Genomic DNA, 26,017 nt, shown 5'->3' with positions numbered 1-26,017 from the left:
AAAGCCTTAAAAAATTAAAAGGAATAAAAAAAGCAGCGTGAATCTGATACCTTTAAACAGAGCGCTAGTTTTTAAACCATACATATCCCAGAGCACTCTAACAGTTAATAACAATAATTTACTGTACTTCAGATCACAGAAGGGCTCATAGGATTTTTTGCATTCCAAAGTCCCATAGGGCACAATCGGTTTTTGTGCAACCTTATTTTTTCCATGAATTATTTGAATGTCTCGTTCAAAGATTTTTGGTGTAACTAAATCTTTAGTATCTTCTTGCTGATGTTTCTTAATGTCACCACCAATTTGTACCATCTTTGCATGCCTATTCTTTCCGCCACAAAGAAGCTCTCCACCATGGGATGTACCTTCAGTCTCAGTTAAACACTCAAGAACGGTTATGTTTCTTTGTGGAACAAATTTCCCATCTCCCAAACTGTGGATGTCCATGGAAAACTCCAGGAGAATTTTAGATGAGTTTGGGTGCCAGGAAAGCTCGATGAGGTGCAGGGAGCAAGCATAGCAAGTAACTGCCTCCCAGCTACTTCTGAGAAGTGGAAAGATACTCCTCAACGACTTCTTCCTTCCTCTTCCTTCTGCCTGTGCTCTCTTTTCCTCTGTGTGCAGTGGTCATGTTGTGAGAAGCAGGACATATCACCCCAGTGTTTCCTCCCCTCAAACGCTGGACAATAACCACAAACACGCCTTACCCATTCCTGTCTTGGACTCTCCACCAGTGAATCTCAGAACTGTCTAGTAGGTAGTACTCATCATTGCGCTGTAGCGTGAGTTCCTGAGGATCATTTGGTTGGTAGTCATACAAGGCGATGACCAGAGTTTCTTCATTTTCCTGAAGTGGTCGCTGGAGGAGGAAGACAACAAAATCAAGCCAAGAGGTAGAAAGAAGCTAACGTCAGCAGGTCCCTGAGCTGTACCTTGCTCCTGGATCAATGCCAGTTCCAACACCAGTTCTTACAATCCACTGGGGTATTTTCTGAGACCATTAGTCTTCCTCTAGTTGGCTTTCTTTAGGAGTTAGGATTATAGTGCTGAGTATCACACAAAGACACTCACTACCTGGAATTCATCACCCCTCCCATTCTCTGACGTAAATTCTGACCATAGTGAATTCCAAGCCAGCCACATGCTTTTCTCAAAAGTCTGCTGGTTCCTCTAGTTGCACCAAATCACGTGTTGCAGCCTCTTTGCCAGAAGCATCACATTCTTGGCAAAGGTGATATCGTCACTACTAAATCACTTAGTCCATGCTTTTCTGATTTGATTTGTGGGTTTGTCCAGATCCATAGAATCATAGGCTATTGGAACTGGAATGTCTCTGAGAGGTCATTGAATCCACTCTTCTGTTTAGAATGGGACACTGAGTGTCAGATGGGGAAGTGGATGTGGCCAAGTTTAGCACTTGAATTAGTCGGAATGCTCTTTCTGCTATAGCACACGGGCTCCCTTTTTCCTTTTGTGGGCTCTTTTGCCTATGTCTCTACTTCTCAGTACCTTCCTCAGGAGGAGCTGCTGAGGATGTGAAGAAGCGACCGTAGGCAAACAATCACAATGAGTCAGGATGGGTACCCCTGCTGTGGTCTGGCAGATTTCGTGAGAGGGTAAATGTGGAAAGGGATTGAGATTACTGGCTAGAATGAGATTTGTTGTCAAAAGGTCTCTGAGCACATTAAGCACTTAATAGCATAAAAATACTGAAGCTAAAACAAAATAAAAATAAAAGACTTATCATACTGATGTAGTAAGTCAACCTAGCCGAGTCCAGAACAAGGTTCTCAAACCATGATGGTACCTTTCCATAGGGGGCATTTTAGGCACCTATGGGGAGTGTTTTGAATGTCATGAAGGTTGAGGTATGCTACTTGCATTTAATGGAACATGGCCAAGAATGCAACAGTCTCTGCAGTATCCCACATCCTGTACAACTTCTAAATGTCCTGTTAGACGTCTATGCGGTGAGAAACCTGTTTATAGCAATAACACATAGTAATATCTCTACCCCATACAAGTATTCAGTTTCCTAGGAATGCAACCATATTATACATTGAGGGAAGATTACACTTGGTTTAATTCAGAACTTTCCCAAGAGTTGTTCTCCGTTTTGGAAAATCATATCCCAGATGGTAGCACTGGTTTTGAGTCACTGGTACAACACTGCTGTGTTAGTTGCACTTGAACTGCCGAATTCAATGGGATTTAACCCACAGGTGCAAACTTGGACCATTTCATTATGTCTTTCAGGTAGTCATGTCCCAATATTTATATGTAGAAACAAGTATTATTCTGTATAAATTATTTTTCTTTCCTTTTAAAATGTTACAGTTAGAGCATATATTGTTTCTTTTAAATGTGTGCATTTGTGTAAGTTGTATTATATATGAATTTCTTTTCAGGATAGGATTGGGAACCATTTTTCTGATAGGGTTGGGAACCACTAGATTAGTGTGAGAAAATGAAGGGATGGCATTGGGAGAAAGTGAGACCTGGGCTCCAGAAGGGCTGCTTGGGGGCCCAGGAGATAAGTTGAAGTGCAGAGTGGGTGAGTGGCTGCAAGCTTCAGAGTGGTCTTAGGTCCTAAGAGCTCACCTGGTCCCGGCTGAAGAGAACACCAGGCTGAGATGGACCCTCCCAGAGAACTCATGTAGCAGGAAGCCAGGGAGAAAGGCCACAGGAGACATGTTCCTGAAGAGCCCCTCGGAAAGTCCTCTTGGGTTGGGGGGGAGGGGCGGCAAAGGAAGGGCTGAGCTCCTGTGTATGTCAAGAGGGGGCCAAGAAGAGCTGACCGTTGGGCTTCGGTGTGAAACATGACTTCGTTTGCACCCACAGGCTAAGAGGCCTGGGATTGTCAATTACTCTGATCATGGATATTCTTCATCTTGATCACAAATAGCCACCCTCAACACCCTGGAGGGCTGATTCTGTTCCACAGTCTCTCTCACACAGAGCATCAGTCTTCCTAGCTCGGGCTGGATTAAAATATAGCTTCTCTAGATGCCAATCCAAGATGCTGTCACCCACTAGGGGACAGAGCAGGAAGCAGAAGGGAGAAATGAATTCAAGTGGCTCAAGGTGAGGAATGATGTAATAGATTTAGACTTAGGGTCGGAACCAGAATAATGATTGAAAGGTCCTGTGGTCAGAGTGCTAAAACAGCGTGAATACTGCTCCTTCAAATAGTCTGAGAAACCAAATGGCGGAGTCCAAGGAGAGATGGGCAGGCAGTGTTTTCTGGCCTTTACCTTCATTGGTGGTGAAAATAAGACAAGAGCAAACTGGCTTAAGGTGTAGAGGTGCAGGTTTAGGTGGTACTGTGGGGAGCCACCTGCATGCCAGGGTGGTGAGGTTCCGAATTACGTCCTCAGGAGAGATGATGACTATTCCTTAGATCAGGAGTATCCAAACTTTTTTCAATGTTTTTCACCAAGGGCCATGTGCGGTAAAATACACAAACAGCCGGGCCACTCACTCGAGGTGAAGTACGTATTGCCTCACCTGGTTTATTCAAGTAAACTAAATATATTTTTGGAATTTGCTGCGGGCCAATTAACAATGGATCATGGGCCGCAGTTTGGACACCCCTGCCTTAGATGATCAATGAAAGAAGAAGGGAAAGAGTTTATTTTCTGCTACAATGTAAGTAGGCGTCCTTCCTGTTGTGAGAGATTAGGCTGATGACAGATCTAAAAACCAGCCCAAGGTTTTGAGTGACTTAGAACTTCTCTTAATGGGGTGCTGCCAGTTTTTTGAAGTGTTACCATATTGGCTGGAGGGAAAAGAGCAGAGTGCATTCTCCCGGAAGAAGCACGAGGAAGCAGAATCGTAAGTGCTGGAATAAAGGCCAGTTTACAAAAAGGTGGACATTGGTTTTACTATGACTATGGGGGAGGGCTGAACTTTCTCTAATTTTTGTTGTTGTTGTTTTGACCAAATAGCTTCCCCAGGGTTGGCTCAATATGGCCTGAATCTTGTTAGTCAGTATGTTGCGCCAGTGTTTCTCAGACGTCAGTGTGCCTCAGAATCACCTGGAGGTTTATGAAAATGCAGATTTCTAGGCCCCTTCCCCAGAGTTTTGAATATAGTATGCCTGGAGTGGGGCCTGAGAATTTGCACTACATTTCATTTCTAACAAGCTCCCAGGTGATGCTGAGGCTGCTGGCCCATGGACCACTTGGGGAACCACCACTCACATTAGTGACCACTCCCCCAGAAACTCTGCAGACTGCTAGAGACTACTAGATTGACTCCTAGTGGCTGAATGGCCTTGGGAGAGCCCTAAAACTTCTCTTGGGCCTTGATTTCCCAAGCTTTAAAATGAGACTAAAACTAAAACTCCCTTAAGTACTTAGAACTGATAGTGAGTTTTGAACTAGACAGTGCAAGTGTGGAAATGCTCTGAAAAATATAAAGCATGATCGACTGTATGCTTCCAAAGTGTCTGCATGTCAAGGTGTAAATATGCCCTTTTACGTAGAGGTGAGCCGTTCTCATACTCCAAAGTGGTCAGGTGGTTGGATGCATAGTTTATTACCAATAGGTGCTGAGTGAATAAAGTGAGGTGACGATTTAACAGGCGAGTGCTCCTTTTACGTGGATAGACTCATGAGCCCGTTCAGGCCCCCAAAACTCAATATGTTGAATGCAGCTGAGTCACGACAATCTGTTGCATTAGCCCAGGATTTGAGAAATCGAGGAAGATGGGGAAAATGCCCAGTGGGAACACGCCAGCGAAACAGATGCCCTCAGCGCTGTGGGCCCACCTGTGCCCAGAGCGCGAGCTCTCACTTACCCTGTTGTCTTCAGGAGTAGGAGGAAGAGGCTTCTTTGATGCTAAAACGAGAAAAACAGAAAAAGAACATGTGTGTGAAACTGAACGTCCCCAACCGGAGGTGAGCAGTGAGGGGGCTTTTCGGAGAAAAGGGGCCCTGAGGAGAACAGCAGAAGAAGAGGGGCCAGAAGGAGATGGCGAGACACAGGGAAACCCAATTCGGCCTTGTCAGAACCTGTCTGTTGTATCTTTTTCAGCCTGCTGGTTCCTGATTTTGTTTTTAGGAGATGCCAGGAACTTCCAGAAGCCAAAATTCTGGGCCTCTTTCTCTGTATTCCCAGCAAAGCCTAACCCAAAGGTTGCTGACAGAGAGGCTTGGGCTTGTATCATTCCCTGTAGGCCTGGAGACTTCCATAAAGGCACCTGCTAAGCCCAGGAGTGGGAATGGGTGACTCAGGGGAACGGTGACTCACTGGCTTCCTGATGCTTCTGTGGGCGTGCGGAGGGGGTGGGTGAGGGGGAGGCCACTGTGCTGCCTTTTGCGAGGCTGGGAGCCACTTTTAGTTACTTTAGGCTTCTGAATGTGCGTTCTCCCTCAAACAGCACCCCCCATTTACCTCTTTGTGTCTCCATGTCTTCCTCTTTTTATCGCTCCTCTCTCAGTTCCTTCTTCCCTCCTTTCTTCGCTCTTTTTCCTCTCCCTCTCTCCTTTTCCCTCTCTCTTTCCCTTCATCTCTTCACCTCTGTCTGCCAGTATTTCTCCTTTGAGGCCCTGAAAAGCTCAGGCCTGGATTCAGTGACCCCAAAGTTGTGTGTCTGGGAGCAGGTGTCATATAGGACGCGGTGCATAGGTGCCCCACTCAGTTCGAAGACTTCGTTTATAATCAGAGATGAGAAGGGACTGGGCTGCGTAAGTCGGTGCTGAGCTCCTTATCTCTGCACGAGGTTGACTTAAAGTTGGACACCTCACGTCAGGGCTGTGGTAAGAGGAGGTTCACACATCGACCCTGGAGCCCAGCCCCTGTGTTAACGCCTAGAGCAAGGGCAGGGCGGGGTGCTGGGCATGCAATTACCAGAGAAAAAGCAAAGTCAACATAGTAGGAAGCATGGTTCCTATTCAGCACTCAGCTCGGACCCAGGAGACTGGCATTCTAACCGGGTCCACCACATCCCAGCTTTCGGCCCCTTTGCCCTGAACATTCTGTAACTGTTCTCTCTTTCTTCTTCCTCTGGCCTTGCTCTTCCCTTCCTCTCCCTCTGTGAGAAGTTGGTATGTGGTGAGATCAGAGCCAGTTCTAATAAATAAGTGTTTCTGTGGGTTGGGTATAGCAGGGTCCATTTTCACTCAATTATCTCTCCTGCTTCTCAGGCATGCACACACTTATGGCTATGTCTCAGCTCCACATTCTTCTCCCCACAAATAAGAAAGACTGGTAGACACAATTGCCATTGATTGCGAGCTCAGTAAGTGTTAGTAGCTGTGCTAAGAGCTTTCCACAACCTCACTGAGTCTCCCAGTAACCCCATAAAGTAGGCTACTTATTATCATTTGTCCCCATTTTGCAGATGAGGAAATGGCTCAGGGACTCAGAGAGGTTAAGTAACACACATGAAGTCACACAGCAAAGAAGTGATGGGATTAGGACTCACTGTAAGTGTTATTGTTTTTTTTTGCCCTGTGCTCTTAGACCCTGCATTGTATGTGTGCCCAACCCCGGAATCCTACGAGCCTTCACCCAGAACAAATGATCATTTGCTGTGTGTACAGTGGAGTGTGCTTCTCAGAAACTCTGCCCTCAATTCTGTCAAAGCTCTGGTACATGAGGTTACTTAAACCAAGTCGAAAGAGTAGAATGAGAACATGCTCAGGGGGTGGTGGCCATAGGTGGCAACTCAAAAGCAGAACCATTAGCGGAGTGACTATCCAGTTGTCAGGCCGCTGGCTTCATGTGGGGAGAAGCTCAGCATGACCAACCCTCCCCAAGCGTGGTCCTTGGGAGTCATTTAGACGCTCCTCATGCCTCAGTCATGTATCTACCACCTAGTGGAGGGAAATACTGAGCACCCGGAAGGGGAACAGCTACGACGTGCATGGCAAAAACAGCCAAATGGAAACTGATTCAAAGGATTTCAAAACTGGAAGGGGGCTTAGCAAATATTTCATGTTAGGGTCTCTAAGACTTCCCCTACCGTTTAGAGATGAGGATGTTAGGGCCCTTGATGGCCAACTGACACATCCAAGGGCCCACAGCAAGGTGCTGGCAGGAATTTGGAGACCAGGTTTCTGGCTGGGAAAGGGTTTTCACTCATGGAGGCCAGGCGATGCCATCCCATCATGGTGGTGGGTTCCACCTGTATAAAACCTTCAATTTTCTTTTCATTAAATACCTTTGAGAGTATGATCAACAAAGCTAATCAGAGGATCATTGACTCCTAAAACAAATAAATGTTCTTCTGGGCCCAGGGACTGATAACCTTGAACTTTCTCTTCCAAGGTAGAGGGTGAGAAGTGATGGTTTTTAAAAGTGGAAAGGGGCTATGACTCAGGAAGCCATGGAAAACCCAGCCGTGTCTTACATTTAGCACATCCGCTTTGGTTTGTCAATCTGAGCTATTAGGTTTTAGTGCAAAAAAGAAACTGACAGGTGAGAAAACGTAACTAGGGTAAGAGAGGTTGAGAGGAGAGGGGAATGAAAGCAAAATAATCCATAGGATCCATAGTTCCTCTTCAACAGGGGTTTTGCAGAGCATGTCCTACCTGTGGGACTTCAAGCATCCTGAACTGCTCAAGCCTTCTCTTTCTTTAACATCATAGCATCTACCCCGGATGGTTGCGATGAACGGGTGCATAACGCATGTAAAAGTACACCAGAGGGGAGCTGCATTCATCGGGGGTTCAGGTCCCAAAATCATCACACATAAGGTAAAATCGAGTTGTGCTCCAATCCCCAAGACCTGGGCCTTTGCCCTCAAATGTCAAGAAAGAACGTCTTTTGTTTTCACTTTGCACGTAGGCGATAGCCTCCTTTTCTCTGAGAGGTCAAGGGCAGGTTTGAAGGGGAGATAGAGAGAAGCCACATGGCAAAATAAATAGTTATTCGGCTTTTACTTTCTCTCGCTCCACCAATGTAGAGAGTTGAACTTGTGTAGTTAAACACACGTGTGCTGTAACGATACTGCAAAAAACGAATAGTATAGACCTCTTAAGGCTGTCTCTACAACTTAAGATTTAAGTAAATCATGCCATTCAAATCTCCTAACTTCAAGGTTGTAGCAGTGCTTCTCAAACGTTACTGTGCACACAGATCTTCTGGGAATCTTTTTAAAATACAATTTCTGATCTAGTAGACCGGGATGGGGCCAGAGAATCTGCATTTCTAACTAGCCCCAGGTGATGTTGATGCTGCTGGTCCAAGGGCAAAGAGGTATAACGACCATAAGCTTTGAGACGAAAAAAAAATCAATACACAGGTAGTAGAGGCGGATGGTTTCCCTCTGAAAATTCTGAAAATGTAGAATTTTGCATTCAGTCTCTGACACCCCTGATGATGGGAAGCTGAGAGCTTTTACTTTCTACTACGTAGTGGAAAGGGTGTTCATTTTACAAAGAAGAAAGGGAATTCTTAGTGTCTTACCATTCTTGGTTGGATCGTACTGGGCACAGCCCACTGCAAGCTTCTCCATCTGAGCGCAGCACCTCCACCTCCCGTCCATCCAGAAATTAGGATGATACTTGGGCACCAAACTGTTATTATTCCTTGTTTCTGAAAGGAACCAAGGAAGAGTTATTTGGTACCAGCAGAAGAGTTATTTCCAGATCAGCCCATCTAGGGCCACCCACTTTATAACTCCTGGAGACTGGCCCTAGCTGTGTGAGCCTGAGTGACTAGTACTCAGAAGAGTAAGAAAAATGGCCTTTTCCTGGGCATATATATACATTTGTAGAGAAGAGCATGTTGGATTTAGGCATCAGCAGACCTGGGTTCTTGTCTGGCTCTGACTCAGGTTAGTTGTGTGTCCTTAGTTTGGGCAAAACTCTCATCTGCACCTCAGTTTCCCCAGTGTGTAATGAGGCTGTTAGACGGGACCAGTGGGCCCCACAAAAGTGCCTTAGAGGTAATGGGGAGGCTGAGTGGGTGGGATTCCCCACCTCCAACCACAGCAACTTTGCTTTGATCCCTTCTAGATCTGTGGCTTTAAAGTAAGATTATGGTAGGAAAAAAAAAAAAAAAAGACTCTCCTGCTGAAAAAAGAAGTATAGAACCCGGAGAACTAGACAGATTATCTTTACAGCTCCTTCTAACTTTAATGTCCTATGAGGAAAACCCCTTCACAGAGGGAGAACAGCTAATGGACATAGTTGGGGCCCTTTTGATTCTTTTATACTTTAGTGTTTGTTCTGTGTCCTGTGACTGTTATATTTGAGAGCACTTTCCAGTTTACCCGTCACTTGCCTGTTTATATTCTATTTGAGATTCAAAGTCACCTTGAAAGAAGATAAGACTTGCATTTTTATTCTCGTTTTTCAGATAGAGGCATCGTGGCTCCTGAGGTTCCAAATGCCTTGCTTACCCTTACGTCCTCATAGCTACTTAGAGACAGATTAATATTTGAACCCAGTTCTCCTGCAAATCCAGGGTTTCAGGGTAAATAACAACAATAATAATGTTGATTGATTGAGTGCTTTTTGTGTGTATATGGAGGTATAGTCCTAAGTGTCTGCCATCTCATCACTCATTTAATTCTCCCAATAACCCTATGACTGTTGTTAGTCAGAATTTATAGCTGAGGAAGTAGAGACACGAAAAAGTCAAGGAACTTGCCCAAGGTCACACATAATAATTGGCAGAGCTGGGATTTTCGCCTTAGCATCCTGGCTCCACATCCCATGTACCTCAACACTGGGCTGCTTCAAATTATGCTGTCAGGAAGGCGAGCCTTAAGAAATACCTTTACTGATGATCTGAAAGCGTTGAACGCTGGCGAACATTTATTGGGTGCTGACTATGGGCCAGGCTAGTTCCCAAGGGCTTTACTCACAGCAGTTCTGGCAGCAGTTACTATTATGATTATTCCCTCTTTTTTTTCCCTTTCTAAAAACAGATGCAGAAACTGAAGCCCAGAGCAACTGGGGAAGTTGCCCAAGCACACATGGCTAGTAAGCGGCAGAGCCAGGAGTCAAAACCAGGTCATCTCACCCAAGGGCCCATGCTTTTATTTTTCACCCCACATCAGCAGTTAGCCAAGTTCTTCTGAAAGGGGCAGCTAGTAAATATTTCAGGTATTGTCCACCAGCAGGCAAAATTAGCATATTATGTAGATATTTATATAACCTTTTAAAATGGAACCGCTTAAAAATATAAAGACTATCCTTAGCTTGGAGCTTTCCAAAACCAGGCGGTGGGCTGGATTTGGCTGACCTTGCCCTGTACTTGTTGTTGCCTCTTGTGTCCAAAGAGAAAAGTTGGGACCTTCCACCAACACCCAAAGGGGGAAATATTTGACCCTCAGCTACCCTTTGTTGTACTGTGGAATCCAATCCAACTAGAGGATCAAGGGGTCTCAGGAACTCCATCACACAGGAGATTTATTACCTTCTTTAAGGGCCAGCACCCAGCGCTGCCGGCTCTCGCGGTCTGGAGCAAACACATACAGGAGGTAGTTGTCATGTACAACCTGGAGATACACACAGAGTTCAAGGTGAGCAATACACCCAAAGATGGATGATGGACAACAGGCCCCTCTGGCTTACTGGGCTGAGAGTGGGGTCTCTAAGCCATCGTTAAATTCAAATAACTGGAGAAAGAGTTCTCTTGACGGCATGTTTATTTCTCATATTAATTTTTCAGCAGCTAAAGAAAATCTTTCTGGCATATTATTGAGTAAGATATTAGATGGCAAGGATATAATTGGGATTTTAAAAACTTCTTATTTTGAAATAATGTAAGACACCTAAGAAGTTCCAAAAATAATAGAGTTCTCGTGCACTTCCCCCCCCCCTGTTGATTTACATAACCACGGCACATGTCCAAAACCAGGAAACTGACACAAGTCCAGTACTATTAACTTGATTACAAATCTTTGAATTTCACCAGATTTTTTTTTTCTCATGTACTCATTTGTAATTACAATTTTAATGACAGGAAAATACATGTAATTCCTTTTTTTTTTTTTTTAACTTTTTGCACTAAAAACTCCAACTGATGGAGATCACCTTTCCAGTAAGAAGAACGACCTTTCTTTCCTATGCCACACTGAAAATGGAATATTTACCCCTCAGATTGGCAAACAAGAATGGCACCCTGTGATGTGCAAGGAAATAAGCCAGTCCTTCAGAGCCACACATGCCAAGAGTGGTGATAAGATTTAGACAATGTCAAAGACTACAGATACCCTCCACCAGCTCTGTCCAATAGAACTTTCTGCAGGGAGGGAAATGGTCTATCATCTGTACTGTCCAATACAGAAGCTACTAGCCATGTGTGGCTACTGAACACGGGAAATGTTCATTCATTCAATGTGGCTTCCGTAGTGTGACTCAGGAGCTGAAATTTTAATATTATTTAACTTAAATTAATTGACATTTAAATTTAAACATCCACAGTGGCCCCTGTAATGGGCAGCACAACTCCAAATAGTTCTCAGATTGTAAAATCTGATTCTTTTGACCTCAGAACCTCCAAGCAATTTCTAACCAAGGGTTGCAATCCATTGCCCCAAATCATGAGTTAACTGCACTTAAAGAACATTAGGCTTGGGGCCCCTGACAGTTTATTTTCCTCCCCTCAGGGGCAGAGTAGTTAGGACTTTCCTTGAGGTGGGGAAGGGGAATGAGGAATGACAACTTTTTCAAGATTTTGAGCTTAATATTTGTAGAATAAATGAATGAATGAATGAATGTGAAATTGCTTGGAAGAACATAGCAGCTTTCTTCTGGTCTTGGTCTAAGATCTAACCCTAGACCAGAGCCGTCTCTTACAATGACTGAGAATTTCAACCATTATAAAAGGAATGAGGAACTAGTCCCCTCAGGCATGATGGACTTACCTGAAATGGGTATTTATAGTGGCAAGGGATGCTAATGTCACTTTTCACAATCTCGACACATTTGATTCGGGAGAGTTCAATGGAGCCCTTCAAAGTACGTTTTTTCTGTGGGGGAGAAAAAGAAGACAATATTTTTGTCAAGGTTGCTTCCGGAAATCCATTACTAGATAAGATCCATTAGTTTTGTAACCACTTCTCATCCCACCTCCATTCCACCCCCCGCCCCCTAAATATCCAGAAGCTACTTATTGGCCCTCAGTGCCTGAGAAGGACTCTCTGATTGGACTCCTAGAACAGTCTCTTTGAATCTTTTTTACCAATGGGACTGATTCTACCAGTGGGCTATCAGGCTCCATGGAAAGGCAGGGCAGGTAGGGAAAAGCTTTTGGAGATCACAAGCCTTTCGCAAGTGCCTAGAATTAGGCTTCCCCTGAGAATAGTTTAATTCGGCTGTGGAACCAGTTGCAAACTACTTCATTATATTTTATCCTTTAGAAAGAGATAGCAAATGGTGGTGAATTGGACAAAATTTTGGAAAGGACTAAGTTCAAAGTTGCGCTCTGTCTCTAACTAGCTCTGTGACCTCGGGCTATTCACCTAACCTCCCAGAACTTCAATTTCCATATCTGATAAAGGAGGACAGTAATGCCTCCCATTTAAGGGTTGACTAGAAAATAAAATGGGAATATGTCAACAAATTATCTAGCTTATAATTGGTGCCCTCAGTAAGGGGTACTCTACCAATTAAAGAGGTTAAGGAAGAGCTATGGCAAGAGAGTTGTTTTATATGAGTGCTCTCAGCTGATATTCAGGGAGCCATGACATCACCAAATTCTCCAGAAGTGAGATCAATCTTTATTTCTTATTTTTTGATACCCAACCCGGTGGCTGGCCTTTATATTAGTAGCGGAGACATAGAACTGAGATGGAAAAAGTCAAGACGTGAGAAGTACCTCCTATCAAATACAGGGAAGCTTTCTGGTGTTTCTTTTTAAATTTTCACTCCAAAATCTACTTTATTCAATTTTGAAAGTACAGAAATCTATCCATGGTCATTGTAACAAAAATAAACCAATATGGAGGTACGTGAAGAAAATATTTATAGTGTCTTATTATCCTGCCTTTCTCTATAACCCTGAGGTAGTCACGGTTCACCATTTGGAATGCATTTGTCTTTCCCACACACATTTGTGGGATATTTCCAAACAAAAAAAGAGCGTCTGCTCCACATAGTGGTCTACAGCCACTTTGTAATCTAGCAATGAATAAACAGGTCAGTCTTCCCTTAAAAACCTCTGAAAACATGTGCCCTTTGGACTCAAATTATCTTCTCAGTTATAGTCTTCCAAAGCTAGAAATGCGTGCCTTGATTCTGCCCATAATCATAGTCTTTGGAATGGTTAATCTGTTTTTGAAAAACAGAAGAGTACCAGGGACCAGCTTTTCCAACAACCATCTGCAGCTACGGGTAAACAGAAAGTCTGAGCTTTGAGGTTATCTTGTTTTTCAACCTCTGTTATTTCCTTAGCAGTACACACAATGAAATGCAACAAAAGCTCATGGCAGTCATATGGCGACTCCATGTGCAGACATTTTTGTCCTTGGAACCCACTACGTCCTATGCTCCCAGAGAGTGGAGAGCAGGACATCGGTCACTATATCTATCCCCAAGACCTAGAACAGTGGCTGGTCCACCACAAGTGCTCGTGTTAAGATGGTATGAATTAAGGGTGCCCAGTGGAATGCAATTTAAACAGTCTCAATCAAATTTAAGTCTAATGCGTGTAGCCATCCTGGAAAAATTTATTGTGGGCCAGCTATAAGCTGGGAACTTTTCTGAGGGCAGGAAATAGAGAGATGAAAGTAGTAGACTTTCTCATGGAGCTCACAGTCTTATTGGGAAGGCAGATAACATAAACAAGTGCTAGAAAGAAAATAGAACCAGGATGAAGTGATGAACTTGTGGTCAGGGCAGGTCTCTCTGGAGAGAGGGCATTTGAGAAGACGTCAGAAAGCTGAAAAAGGAGCCCACCATGAGAAGGTCGGATGAATGAGCATCCTAGGTTGAGTGAACTGTAAGAGCTAAAGCCCTGGGGTAGAAAAGTTCGGGATAAGTGTTTGTTATTAATAGCCCGAGATCATTATAATCAGGGTACAAAGTGGAGTTGAATAGCAACTGGAGTTGTGAGTAGGGATAAAACTTCTAAATGAAATTCTAATGCAGTGCTGTCCAATAGAAACATAATGTGAGCCAATTATGTATTTAAAATTTTCTAGTAGCCACACAGAAAAAGCAAAAAGAAACAAAATTAATTTTAAGAATATATTTTGTTTAACCCAATGCGTATATCTAAAATATTATCATTTCCACATGTAATCACCATAAAAAATTAATGAAATATATTACTTTTTAATACTAAGTCTTTGAGATCATGTATTTTAAGTCTACACATCATTTTGGACTTGCCACATTTCAAGAGCTCAGTAACCACACATGGTTGGTAGCTACCTTATTGGATAATGTGGCTCCAAGATTTCCAAGGAAGACTTCTCTAAACTCAGATGATCTCCTTTGATTTCTTTGAGTTCAAAGAAATGGATTTTTAAGGACATTTGTACCTTAACTATCTGTCAGGTGAGCCTGCTATCAGGTTTGCTCTTCTGTTGGATGGATTTCATGTTCTACTGTCAAAACTCTGTCTCTTTCCCACATGACTGCTCAGGTTCCTCCTTCACAATCCATCCTGCTTTGTCAGTCTCTCCAAAGACCATTCTTCTCGATATTATAAGATCTGATGTGATACGTGGTAAACAACAAACCAGCGGTGCTTTTCCAGAGCCAGGCACTGGGGAGCAGCTGGTCAGCCAGCTAAACACAGCTTCTTCTCTGGGAAATGGTGATTGCCTGTCATCATCCCAAACAACTGCACTATTTCTGAAAAATGCCAGGGTAAAAGCTTCCAAGGAAACCACACAAAAGCCACCAGGGAAAGAGAGACACCAAATAAAACATGCCCTCGTACTTCCTCGTTATTCTGTCTGCATCACTTGAAGTGAAAGTCACAGGATCTCTCCGGGCCTTGACTCTTAGCCATGTTCAAAGCTGTCCTCCCATTCCAAAGTTTCACCCTGGCCATCTGGCATGGGTCCAACACCATCCAACAGGAAACTGATGCCCACAAATGTGAACAAAGTCAAACTTGTGCAAGTGGCTTTTATATCTCCTTTCTCTTTATGTTAAAATATTGTATGAAATAGAATTTTGGGTTGTGGCTTTCAAAGAGAGAGGCAGGAAAAAAGTAAAAGACAATGTTTTTGAGCATTTTCTATACTTCACACATGCAATGCGCCATCTTATTTAACCATGACCCCCATTTTACAGGTGAGGAAGTTGAGGTGTAAAGGGGCCGAGTCTCTGAAGTGGAAGAGCAGCACACAAGCTCAACTCTTATGACTCTAGAGCCTGAGCGCTTAGTGACTATGTTTCATGGCTTTGTACTTGCCCCAACTTTCCAGATAAGACTTTTATTCTCTGGACCCAACATCGAACAATCAATTGCATGACTGATTTCTTCAAGCTGTGACCCAATAGAGATTTGTTTCTGCCCCATTTGGTCAGGCAATGCTTATGCTGCATTTCAAAGGGGGAGCATTTTCCCTGGTTTCTCAGAATAGCCCCTATTGGCTCCATAACATTGGCTCCTTGGCAGCTTGGCTAGTCCAGCAGATACATCAGGGAGAAGTTGTATGTCTGATACCCATGAAAGAGGATATCCCCACCCTTCTGAAAAACAGCAGAATTTGACCTTTCTGCTCTGATGAGGCAGAATGGGACAAAAATGCAGCTTTCAGGTCAGGCCGACCCACATCTGCTTGACCAGCTGTGCAACCTGAGGCAGCGCTTTTTTTTTTTTTTAATAGTCTCTGACTCATGGGTTAATTTAGAGGATTTAAAAGAATGACATATGCGTAAGACTACTAGCAAAATAAAATCATTCAAATGATAAACAAATCACTCAAGCGTTTCTTTCCTTTTCATTTCCAAATGCTGCCCATAAAACAAGATCTTGTTCTCTTGTCTTTATGTGCCTTCAATTTCTTTGGGGATTTTCTTTCAGGCAAATATGTAACTAAGAACCACCATTTGGGAGACAACATTAATATTTAACTGTCAATACTGGTGATTTTGACCTTCCGGAGTCATTTGTTTATTTTGCCAATTATTTGTAAAATCAGAGCAAAACTATGAAAGAAAGGTTTCCTGGTCTTCCTAACATGTACTCTCACTTTGTAAATGTGAGGGCTTTAGCTTTTTGCTTCCTCTCCCACTCTCCTGTCAAAACTTTCCTCAAATAGTCATTCACCAAAGGCTTAACTTACTGACAGCTTAATGCTCAGCTTGTTTCAGAGGAGTTTGGGTTAGAACAGTTTGTATTAGACGACTTAAGCCAAGAGGAAACTTTGATAATGGAATTTCACGCATCAGCTGAGAGAGTATTTTTCAAAGGGAACCAAGGGGAGTGAGTGTTTAACTTTCCCAGATCACACTGTAAATGTAACCACACGCCTTTATCAGAATTTCTTTAAGACTAGGAAATCTTTCCATTGATGATTGTAATAAAGCATTTTTCAAATTTTTTGCTCATTGTCTCTTCTGGGGTGTAGTACAGCCATTGTACCAACCTGAAATCAAACAATGACACAATTGAAATTAAGACTAATATCCTGTGAAATGAAACTTGAGTGATTGACTTGGGGGGTTGTTTTCTCCACCCCTGGAAGAATGCAGAATATAGTTCTAACATCGGTTTCAAGAGGTCTTCCTGGATTCTAGTTTCCTCCCTTCTGCAAAACGTGCTGGAGGCAACCCTAGAATTCCCTCCCAGTCTCCTAACTCACTCAGCCTTCTTTTCTAACAAAGGTAACTCTTGAGCTGTGGGGGAGGAAAGAAGAGGTTTGGAACAAGGAAAAGCCATGGTTTGAATCCCTATGATGACAGGTAATATTGAGCAAGTTGTCTCAGTTCCGAGCTTAGTTCTCTTAGCTCTTCGTAGTTCTTTTAGTTCTTCAGGAGTAATGGGGATGCTGACAGCTGTGTCGTGGGGTTATCATGACCGGCACCGCAGGAAGTCACCTAACATGTTGCTTGATACCCAGTAAAGCTGTGCTTGTTACTATCTCTATGGAAAAAGTAGCATATTCTAAAACACAAGTGCAACTTGTCATTAGCTGTTGCTGTTTCCTCCCCTCCCCAACCCATTTTCACCTGAGTCTATCACCACTAAACTTTGAAATTCTGACAAGATCTGGAACTAAGGTAGCTGATTTGGGGGCTCCCGGGCCAACTGAAAGCCAGGGAAGTATGATCCACCCCACGTCTGCCTTCTTTCCTTTCCTCTTTTCCACAAGACCTTTTAGTCATGGGAAACCAGAGTCATCTGGCTTTCCTTACCTCAGCTTTTCACACTGTGGTTTATTATGAGGCTGGTTGTGCAGTGGGGAAAGCAAGCTAGGTTTTCTTCAAGTCTGCCATCTTGTCGGTAGTAGCACCCTGACTACCCGAAAGAAAAAAGTGAGTATTTTACAAAATACAAAAAGGTAAGAAGGAAAAAGAAAGGAAAAAGAAGTGTACTCTCATACAGATTCCAGAAGGCAAATTGTGATCCTCTGTGAAAGTGATGAATGTATTTTTTCACAAGAAACTACTACGAGCAGATAGTCATGCAAGTGGTACTGAGGTTTGGGAGTAGGAAATAGAAAGAGAGCTTTATTTTTCACCTCATATCCTCCTATACTGTTTCACTATTTTACCGTGCACATGTATTTCTTTTCCTGTATTTTAAAACAGTTAATTAGATATATATAAATACATTTCCCTTATAGGATTTATCCTATGGAAACATCTGTTCAAAATATATAAAGATGTAGATAAAAGGATGTTCATAGTGGCATTATGTATTGCACTAAAAAATACCTAAAGAAATTTAAATATCCATCAAAGACAGTTAAATTAGTTATGATTCCTCTATCCTGTGTTTACTCTGTAGTCATTAACAAAGAGAAAGTTGACCTATATGGAGGGACAAAAATAAATGTATTCAATGTGAAAAGAAGTTTTAAAGCAATAGATGAAACATCATCTCATTTTTGGGAAAATATAATAACATATGGATTCTTTTATGCAAAACTCAAAGAAATAATACAAGAAGGAGCACCGCGAACCCTGGTTCTCCCTTCTGGGTGGCACTATGACAAAATTTCACAATGGAAGTTCATATTTCTGTAATATCTGAAGTTTTTACAGTGAGCGTGTCAAATTACTAAGCAGAAAAATGAAAATAAAATTTTAAAGCAGTCCGCAATTTTTAAAAACACGACACTGTAATACAAATTTGGCAGTTGGCTAGAGGAGAAGGGTAAGGGATATACATCAAATACCGGGTGTGCAAAATGATGCAGCTCTTTGCCCCTGACCCCATTTGCTGTAAGCAGCAGCCAGGCAGCACCTGTCACCTGCTCTTTTGAATCCATGGATGTTCAAGTTCATGACAAGTCCTCTCATGGTCTTCTTGAGTGATAGCCACTATCTGTATAAATTCTAATAAAGCAACTCTGTGTTTTTATGTGGGTATATTTATCTTAGAAGTGAAGCAAGAATTCAGGAATAATTTCCATCCTCATTCATATTACATAAAGATATTAGTGATCGCAGCCTTTAGAAAGCATGTTTGTTTAAATGTGCTTACAAAGGAGGGCAGAGGGAAAAGGACTCACGCAGACACTGAGTGCTATGTACCAGTACAAAAGGGTTCCTCAAGGTGTCCGGTGCATTTTATCTCTCAGTGTTTCTGCCCTGTGAACACTCTTCCAAAAGCCTCCTTATTTCCAGAATAGTGATATAAGATTTTTAATGAGTTGGAGGAGTATATTTTTGTATCTACGTTTCAAGCACTAGAGAGTCAGCAGCCAACGTATGTAAATTAATAAAAATTTCATTGCATTTCAGGAAATAACTCCTTGTACAGAGGTGATTAATTAATATTTGTTAATTGGTTGACTGAGGGAATAGCAGGTAAGACCAAGTGTGCAGCAGAAAGTGTTATTTGTGGACCTAAGGCAAAACTCTTAATATAAATGATTTGAGTAAGATTTCCAGAATGATTGGCCAGTGGGTAAAAATCTCTTGACAATGAAGAGGTAAGTTAAAACTAGTATAAAGCGTTTGTCTAGTAGATAAAGAGCCCCTACAAACTATTAGGGAAAATACTCACAACATTATAGAAAAATGGGCAAAAGGGATATAAAATTGCTCTTAAATATATAAAAAGATGCTCCTCACTACAGTAACATAAATGCAAATAAATTATACCAAGATACCATTTTTTAAAGGTATCAGACTAGCAAAGATCAAAGACATATCATAATAGTGTTGGGGAGGTTTTGAGAAAACAAACATCTCACACATGGCCCGGGGGGATGTTTATTGGTACAATTTCTGTGGAGAATAATTTGGTCATGGTCAACAAAATAACAGATACGAATATCCTTTGACACAGCAATTCCACTTCTAGAAATGTTTTGTATAAACCAAGTCTTCTCCACCTGGGCGCTGTTGATGTATTGGACTAGATAACTTTTGTTGTGGGTTTGTCCTGTGCATTGCATCATCTCTGGCTCTACCCACATGTGTCCCTTGTCCCAAGTCATGAAAACCCCAAATTTCTCCAGCCCTTGCAAATGATGGGCACAATTGCCCCTGGTGAGAACCCCTGTTACAGATATAGTCATACGTATAGAAAGTGGAGTACCTACAATTTTATTCATTCCTCGTTGTTTGTAATTAGAAACAGACTAGATGTCTATCAAGATAATGTTTTTTAATCCATACAATGAAATATTATGTAATCATAAAAAAGAATGATATAGCTGCTTGCATCTTAGTATGGATTGATCTTCAAGAAGTATTGCAAATTATCTATGTAATTTTGGCCCTAATCCAGACCATCAAATGGCATTACATACTTAATATTATTCTTTAAATTGATTTACTTTCTCATTCAACACATTTATTCTCAAAGGAAGTTTTAAAGTACTAGCATAAGTTTAAAAACACTTTTCCAATATAAATTGTAATAAATGTAACTATTAAATTAAAAACATGTCAAAACCAGATTTATCTATGCACCATCTTGTGCCTAGTGCAACCCAATTTGGGAAACACATAATTGGATTATTGTACATGAAATAGGCCACAGTAAGGATTGTGAAACAGGGAAAGATTTGGTGTTAGTGCTCTCAATCTCACTTTCTGGGCCCTTAGTCTTGGCTGATACCCACTACTTGGTGGTCTTTCTGTATTGCCACTCACTCTGGGAATAGCTTTCCCAGAATGTTATTTCCAGGAAGTGTCCAATGAGGGCCAGCTGTTATTATATAAGCTAGTCTGGTAAACTAAATAGAGCTGAGGTTTATACAGCACCTTTCCTTGGCAGAGGTCACCCCAGCATCAGAGCCTCAGGTAGTTCAGAAGCTCATTTTTGTCAGCCTACGGAGTCCAGGAGGATAGAAACACACTCTGCAGAATCATAAGAGACTGGCGAATTCACACACAGAATGGCCACGATGCTTGTGTCAGTTTCTCAGAGAATTCTCACAGAATTAAATTCTAGTTGGGCACCAAAAGAGCTCTCAGAAAAGGACACACTAATAATGAGTGTGGGATCAAAGTACAGGCAATGACTAATCCCAAACCAAGCTGTTGCTTTCACACTTATTGCCACGGTTGTGACTTTGGGCAAATAACTTCTCTGTGTCTCAATTGCTTCCTCTCTAACACAGAATTTGACTTTTATCTTCTTCAAAGAGTTGTGAGTATTAAATGAGAGAAATCCATAGGAACGTGTTCAGTCCTCTCCTTGTAAAGACGCTGGTGACTATTGTTGGTGGTGTAGTATAGTCATTCAGGTAAGCCTGCTGGGCTAACCGGACCACTCCTGCTGGTCCCCACTGGAAACCTCCATTAGACAGTGTTGGACACTCACCAATGAATCTTTGCCCCAACTCTCCCTTATCAGTCACCACAGCTTCTATTATAAGACTGCTCAGATCCAAACAAGCTTAGCTCTGAAAATACCTATTGAAGAACATTTAATCCAACTTTTTAATATTTGTCCCAGATTGTGACCTCAAAAAAGATACTTAGCTTCTTTAAGGTTCTGTTTTTTTCATCAATAAAATGGGGATAGCAATAGGACCTACTGCATGTGGATATTGTGAATGTGGATATTTATATGATACATGCAAAACACTTAACTCAGTACCCTGAAACACATCAAGTACTCATTAAATATTGGCTTGTATTATTTTAGATTTTATGTTGGTTACATTTGAAACGTTTGCCTTCTTTTTAGGGTATGTCCTTATGGTCATGCTTGGATTTTGACAACATGCTTATCAGCTGACACAGTTATGAATCATCTCATAGATGTATTACTTCTGGAAAGGCATCCATGTTTAGCTAATCTCCATGTCTATTTGTGAATTCATATCATTGACAGAAAGATACAATCACATAGTTTCCACTTTTTTTGAGCTCCACTTTAGAGGACATTCAATCCAACTATTTGTGTTAGAGGTGAAGCTTCAAGGTGAAATGACTTTCTAAATTGGCTCTTGTCTTTTCATTTCTATTATGCAATTTACACCCTGGAGAGACAGGTCATAGAATTGGAAGGCAGCTTGGTGATCATTGCAGGTAAGGTCAAGGGGGAAGTCCAAAGGGGTAGGTTTCAAGGCAGACTTTATGTTCTCACTCCAACCAGAGCCTTTTCACTTCTAGCTGTTTCATATATGGGGATATAGATGACAGGTATGATTTTGTACTAAAAGAGGGTTCCATGCTTCGGAAAGTTTGGACACCACTGATCTGGTCTAATCCCTTGATATTATGGACAAGAAAACAAAATGTCAGCTAGAATAAGGGATTAACCAAGGTCCCCCAGGTTGATTAGTTCAAGGTCTCCATTCTATTGAACTGTCGTGTTGTTGCTTCCTCACCTCATCCTACTTTTCTAGAATTACAGAATTATAGCTTGTCTGAGACTTTTAGTCCTTTAGGCCTTATCTAAAATTACAGCTGACTTCTATAGAGCAATCAAAAATGGCTTATGTGATACCCTCCTGTACTTCATTTGCTTCTTAATACACTTGATGATTTAATCCAAAGAGCTCATTCATGTGAACCTTTCACATCCCCTAAGATGATTAACTGGGGAGACTGATGTTTTGCAGAGTAGAAGGCTTTTCAGCAGCCCTTAAATCCTGCTATATAAATGATGGTTCATCTACATATATATGACTGATTTGAAATCAAATAATTTTCCCCATGTATAAAATATTATACATTTTCCCCCTCTCTCACCATAACATTCAAAACCTATAAAAATAGTGTACTTGCAAATCACCAGGGGCCGGCCCGGTGGCTCAGGTGGTTGGAGTGCTGTGCTCCTAACACCAAGGTTGGCGGTTTGATTCCCACATGGGCCAGTGAGCTGCACCCTCCACAGCTAAGATTGTGAACAATGGCCCTTCCTGGAGCTGGGCTGCCATGAGCAGCCGGAGGTTGGCATGAGCTGCTGTGGGCTACCATGTGCTGCCAGGAGTGGCTGGTGGCCAGCGTGAGTGGCGGGCAGCCAACGAGAGCTGCTGTGAGCGAGCGACAGATGACTGGTGACTGACTGCCTCAGCCACAAGGCTCATAATACCAGCATGGACCAGGGAGCTGTGTCCTACACAACTAGACTGAGAAACAATGGCTTGAACTGGGTGGGGAGTAGGGGGGCGGGAGGGAAGCAGAAGAAGGGGGGAACAAAAGAAGAAAATCACAACAGTGAGATTCTTTTGTTTCTATTAGCTCCTTCCTAGAAGCATAATCTCCTCTAACGGTTCTAGTAACATTTGGCGTCTCCGTACATTGCTTCAGTCTCTTTGGGAGATGATGCAGCAATGCATGATGGGGCCATGGAATGTTCTTATCCTATGACACTGTTACCTCATGTGTGGTACGCTATCCTAAGGGGCCAATTTTAAAAAGGAGACGATCCTGTGTTAGGTATACTATTATTTTTCAATGTTTTCACTATACCTGGGAACAACCCGAAACGTCACACAATAGATGATAGATAAATTCATCAATTTGTCCAGACATATAAAACAGATAAGTATATCTCTAAAATGAACCAACTTGATCAGTAGACAATCATATATATGAGAAAATGATTTCATGTAGATGTGGGGAAATGTTTCTGCAAAAGAATATATGGAAAAAATAGAATATAAAATTGTCATGCTCTATGTGTGTAACTATATGAAAGTTAAGTCTGCAAGAGAAAAAAGATCATTATCACGGAGACATTAATATCTTCAGACAAGAGAGCTACAGAGAACATTTTGGATGTAATTTTTTTTTTTTAACAGTATGAGAATATGAAAGCTTGCTGCTCTGTCTTTTGAGATTAATCAAAGTGGATTTCACTTGTTTTCAGTTCTTGCTGCTAAAGCTTGCCTGAGCTCAGTGTCGGTTATGAGGCAGGTTAGACACCAGGCACTTTTCTACCAAAATATGGAGTAGAGCAATTCTGGACAAAGTTCCCTGAGGGAGAGGGATGCTGTAAGAAAGGTAAAACACAAAATAACTGACGGGCGATTCAGAGCTGCTCACAGCATCCTACCCAGTAGATCAGAAGAAAGCATCCATCCAGATCACTACCGGCAGCCTCTACCGGCTTCCTAGCTTCTACTCTTGCCCCTTGTATAATCTGCTGTCCCCACAGACATCAGATATAAATACTTCTCTGACCATCCTTCTTCCAGCCTCAGCCCCAGCTACTGCTTAGTCTTTCTATAGAACATGCCACAGTCTATATCTGCCCCATGTATTTATATACCTGCGTGTGTCTGTCTCTTCCACCAGCACATAGTCTTATGAGGGTGGATACCTTGTCTCTATTATTTATCACTGTATCCCTAGCATAGCACGGAACTGAGCATATAGTAGGCACTCAAGAAATGTTTTCTAAACAAATATAAATATACCAAATATATTTATATAAATATACCAAAATATAAATATAAATATACCAAAAATAGAAACATTTCCTTGATATAGCTAGTGTTAGGTAAACATAAATAAATTAAAATTAAAAAGTTTTGGCAGCATATATGTAAGTTTGAGGGGAAAAGTCCTATATTGGAATTTTTTATAACAAGCAAGTATAATTTCTGTGACATTTTAAATATTAAAAAAATAAATTTATATTTGTAAATTTCTAAATATTAAAATACAGTGAGAAAGCGGCGTATAAAAAACTTGAGGCTAGTGGGGATTATATGGCAACATAAGGCATAGGATCAGGTTCTTATTCTATTAAAATACTAACAATTTTTACTGAATTTCAAGGAACTGAGTAGACATTTGATCTACAAAGGGAATTTCATATGTATGGGAAAGCTTTCAGAGCTTCTGTTTTCTCCTCTAAATCACTTTAAGTGAGGCTCCCCCAACCTCCACCCCAGTTTCATAAAGGCAAACCCAGACTGATGTCTGGATGAAAATTAGGTCCTGGAAGATCTTCTTTCTTCAGCAGGCCTAGTAACTCACTGATGAAGGGAAGAAAGTCTCTAGGGTGGAGGTGGGAGTTGGGGTGGGGGAGGCATTAGCTTGGGGTTTTCAAGGCTCAGAAAGAAGGCAAATGTGATAGAAGCATGATGGATACAGGAAAGTGTGGTGTGAAGTGAAATCGGAAAGACACGTAGGGGCCACAGAATGAAGAGTGTTGCAGGTGATAAAATGTATTTAAATACTCTAAACAGCCACAGAGGACTTTAAAGTAGGGGGAAATATGTGCTTTGTCATTTTTAAAATTCATTCTAGGTTTTGCATAGATAATAGATTGTATGGAGCGTCAAGTGTCAGCCAGAGCCCAGCTAGAAGGCAACTCAGTCACGGAGGAATGAAATGGAGAGAGAACATGACTGATGAAAGTCTAAAGCAAAAATGCAGAGGTAGCTTTAAGATATTATCTACAAAGGGTTTAGCTGTAAAAGGGAAGGAAAGGGAAGATAGGGTGGAGGGGAAAAAAAAGAAAGAATAGAGTTGCTTGGTTCTCCTAAAATAAGAAGGGGGTGAGGGTGGCTGGCCCATCTCCTGGTTCCTACATGTGTCTCTCTGACCCAACTCTTAAAATTCCAACCACCTGAATCTTCCTCTTCCTTGTTCAAAGCTTAGCTTTGAACTGCTACCTCCAGGGAGTCTTGTTAACTTACTCCTACAGCCAGAAATTTCCTGTTTAAAGTCCTGTATCACATACTTTGTTCTCTACTCTTTTGTCATTGAGCCTGGTTCTGTTAGGGCTCTAACATTTGTGTGATTCTAACCTCTCCAACTGTAGTATACCTCATGTTCTTCCTCCTTCCTTTCTTCCCTCCTACCCTCCTTTCCTTCCTTCCACAAATAATTAATAAGTGAATAACGTATGTCAGGCACTGTCCTAGACGTTGGTGATGCCATCTTCAGCAAATTGGGTGCTAGCCCTCATAAAGCTTATAGTCTACTGGGGGGTGGGTCTGGGGAATGACTTTAGTACAGTAATCATATTAATAAATGGGTAATTATAACTTTGGCATGTGCTCTGAAGAAAGGGTGTGTGTTGCTATGGCAAAGCCTAACGAGAGGAGATGACCTAGTCTAAGGAAATCAAGGAAGATGTCCCCAAGCAAATGACTTTTAAAGTGGAGATCTTAAAACTGAAGAAAATCTTGTGTGATTAGAGCCCAGAGAGACGGAAGAAAGAGGGACATGAGCTGAGATAGAGGAGACCATGTAATAGATTTTGATGTCTACTATCAGGGAAAATGGGAGAACCACTGAAGGGACAAGTCAGTTCTGATGAGGGGCATCAGGATGTGATCACTGTCACCGCGTGGAAAGCTCATGCTGGCTACCGTGGGGAGAATGGAGTAGTGGGGGGTCAGGGTAGTGTGGGTGCAAAAGAATGTTAGGAGGTGGTAGCAGTCCCAGGTGAGATGTGCTGGGGTCTTTCATGAGGAAGGTGACTGTAGGAAATGGAGAGAAATGGACAGATTCTAGAGGGACTTGAGGAGGCAAAGCTTGCCAAGGCTCTCATCTCTTTG

General features: G+C 42.0%; 1 protein-coding gene across 1 annotated transcript in view; it reads right to left on the bottom strand.

Annotated features, from left to right (window-relative positions):
- ITK (IL2 inducible T cell kinase) overlaps positions 1 to 26,017 on the bottom strand; it is a 56,945-nt gene that overhangs the window by 27,512 nt on the left and 3,416 nt on the right. Inside the window, exons 2-6 of the mRNA XM_033095609.1 lie at positions 11,828 to 11,932; positions 10,375 to 10,456; positions 8,416 to 8,544; positions 4,802 to 4,842; positions 708 to 859 (exon numbers count right to left, since the gene is read on the bottom strand). Of these exons, the coding sequence (XP_032951500.1) occupies positions 708 to 859; positions 4,802 to 4,842; positions 8,416 to 8,544; positions 10,375 to 10,456; positions 11,828 to 11,932 (509 nt within the window). The remainder of the gene's footprint in view (positions 1 to 707; positions 860 to 4,801; positions 4,843 to 8,415; positions 8,545 to 10,374; positions 10,457 to 11,827; positions 11,933 to 26,017) is intronic.

The sequence above is a fragment of the Rhinolophus ferrumequinum genome, chromosome 24 (genome assembly GCF_004115265.2).
Source record: "Rhinolophus ferrumequinum isolate MPI-CBG mRhiFer1 chromosome 24, mRhiFer1_v1.p, whole genome shotgun sequence".
Lineage (NCBI taxonomy): Eukaryota > Metazoa > Chordata > Mammalia > Chiroptera > Rhinolophidae > Rhinolophus > Rhinolophus ferrumequinum.
The sequence above is the reverse complement of the archived record's forward strand: the minus strand, read 5'-3'. Positions and strand labels throughout refer to the sequence as shown.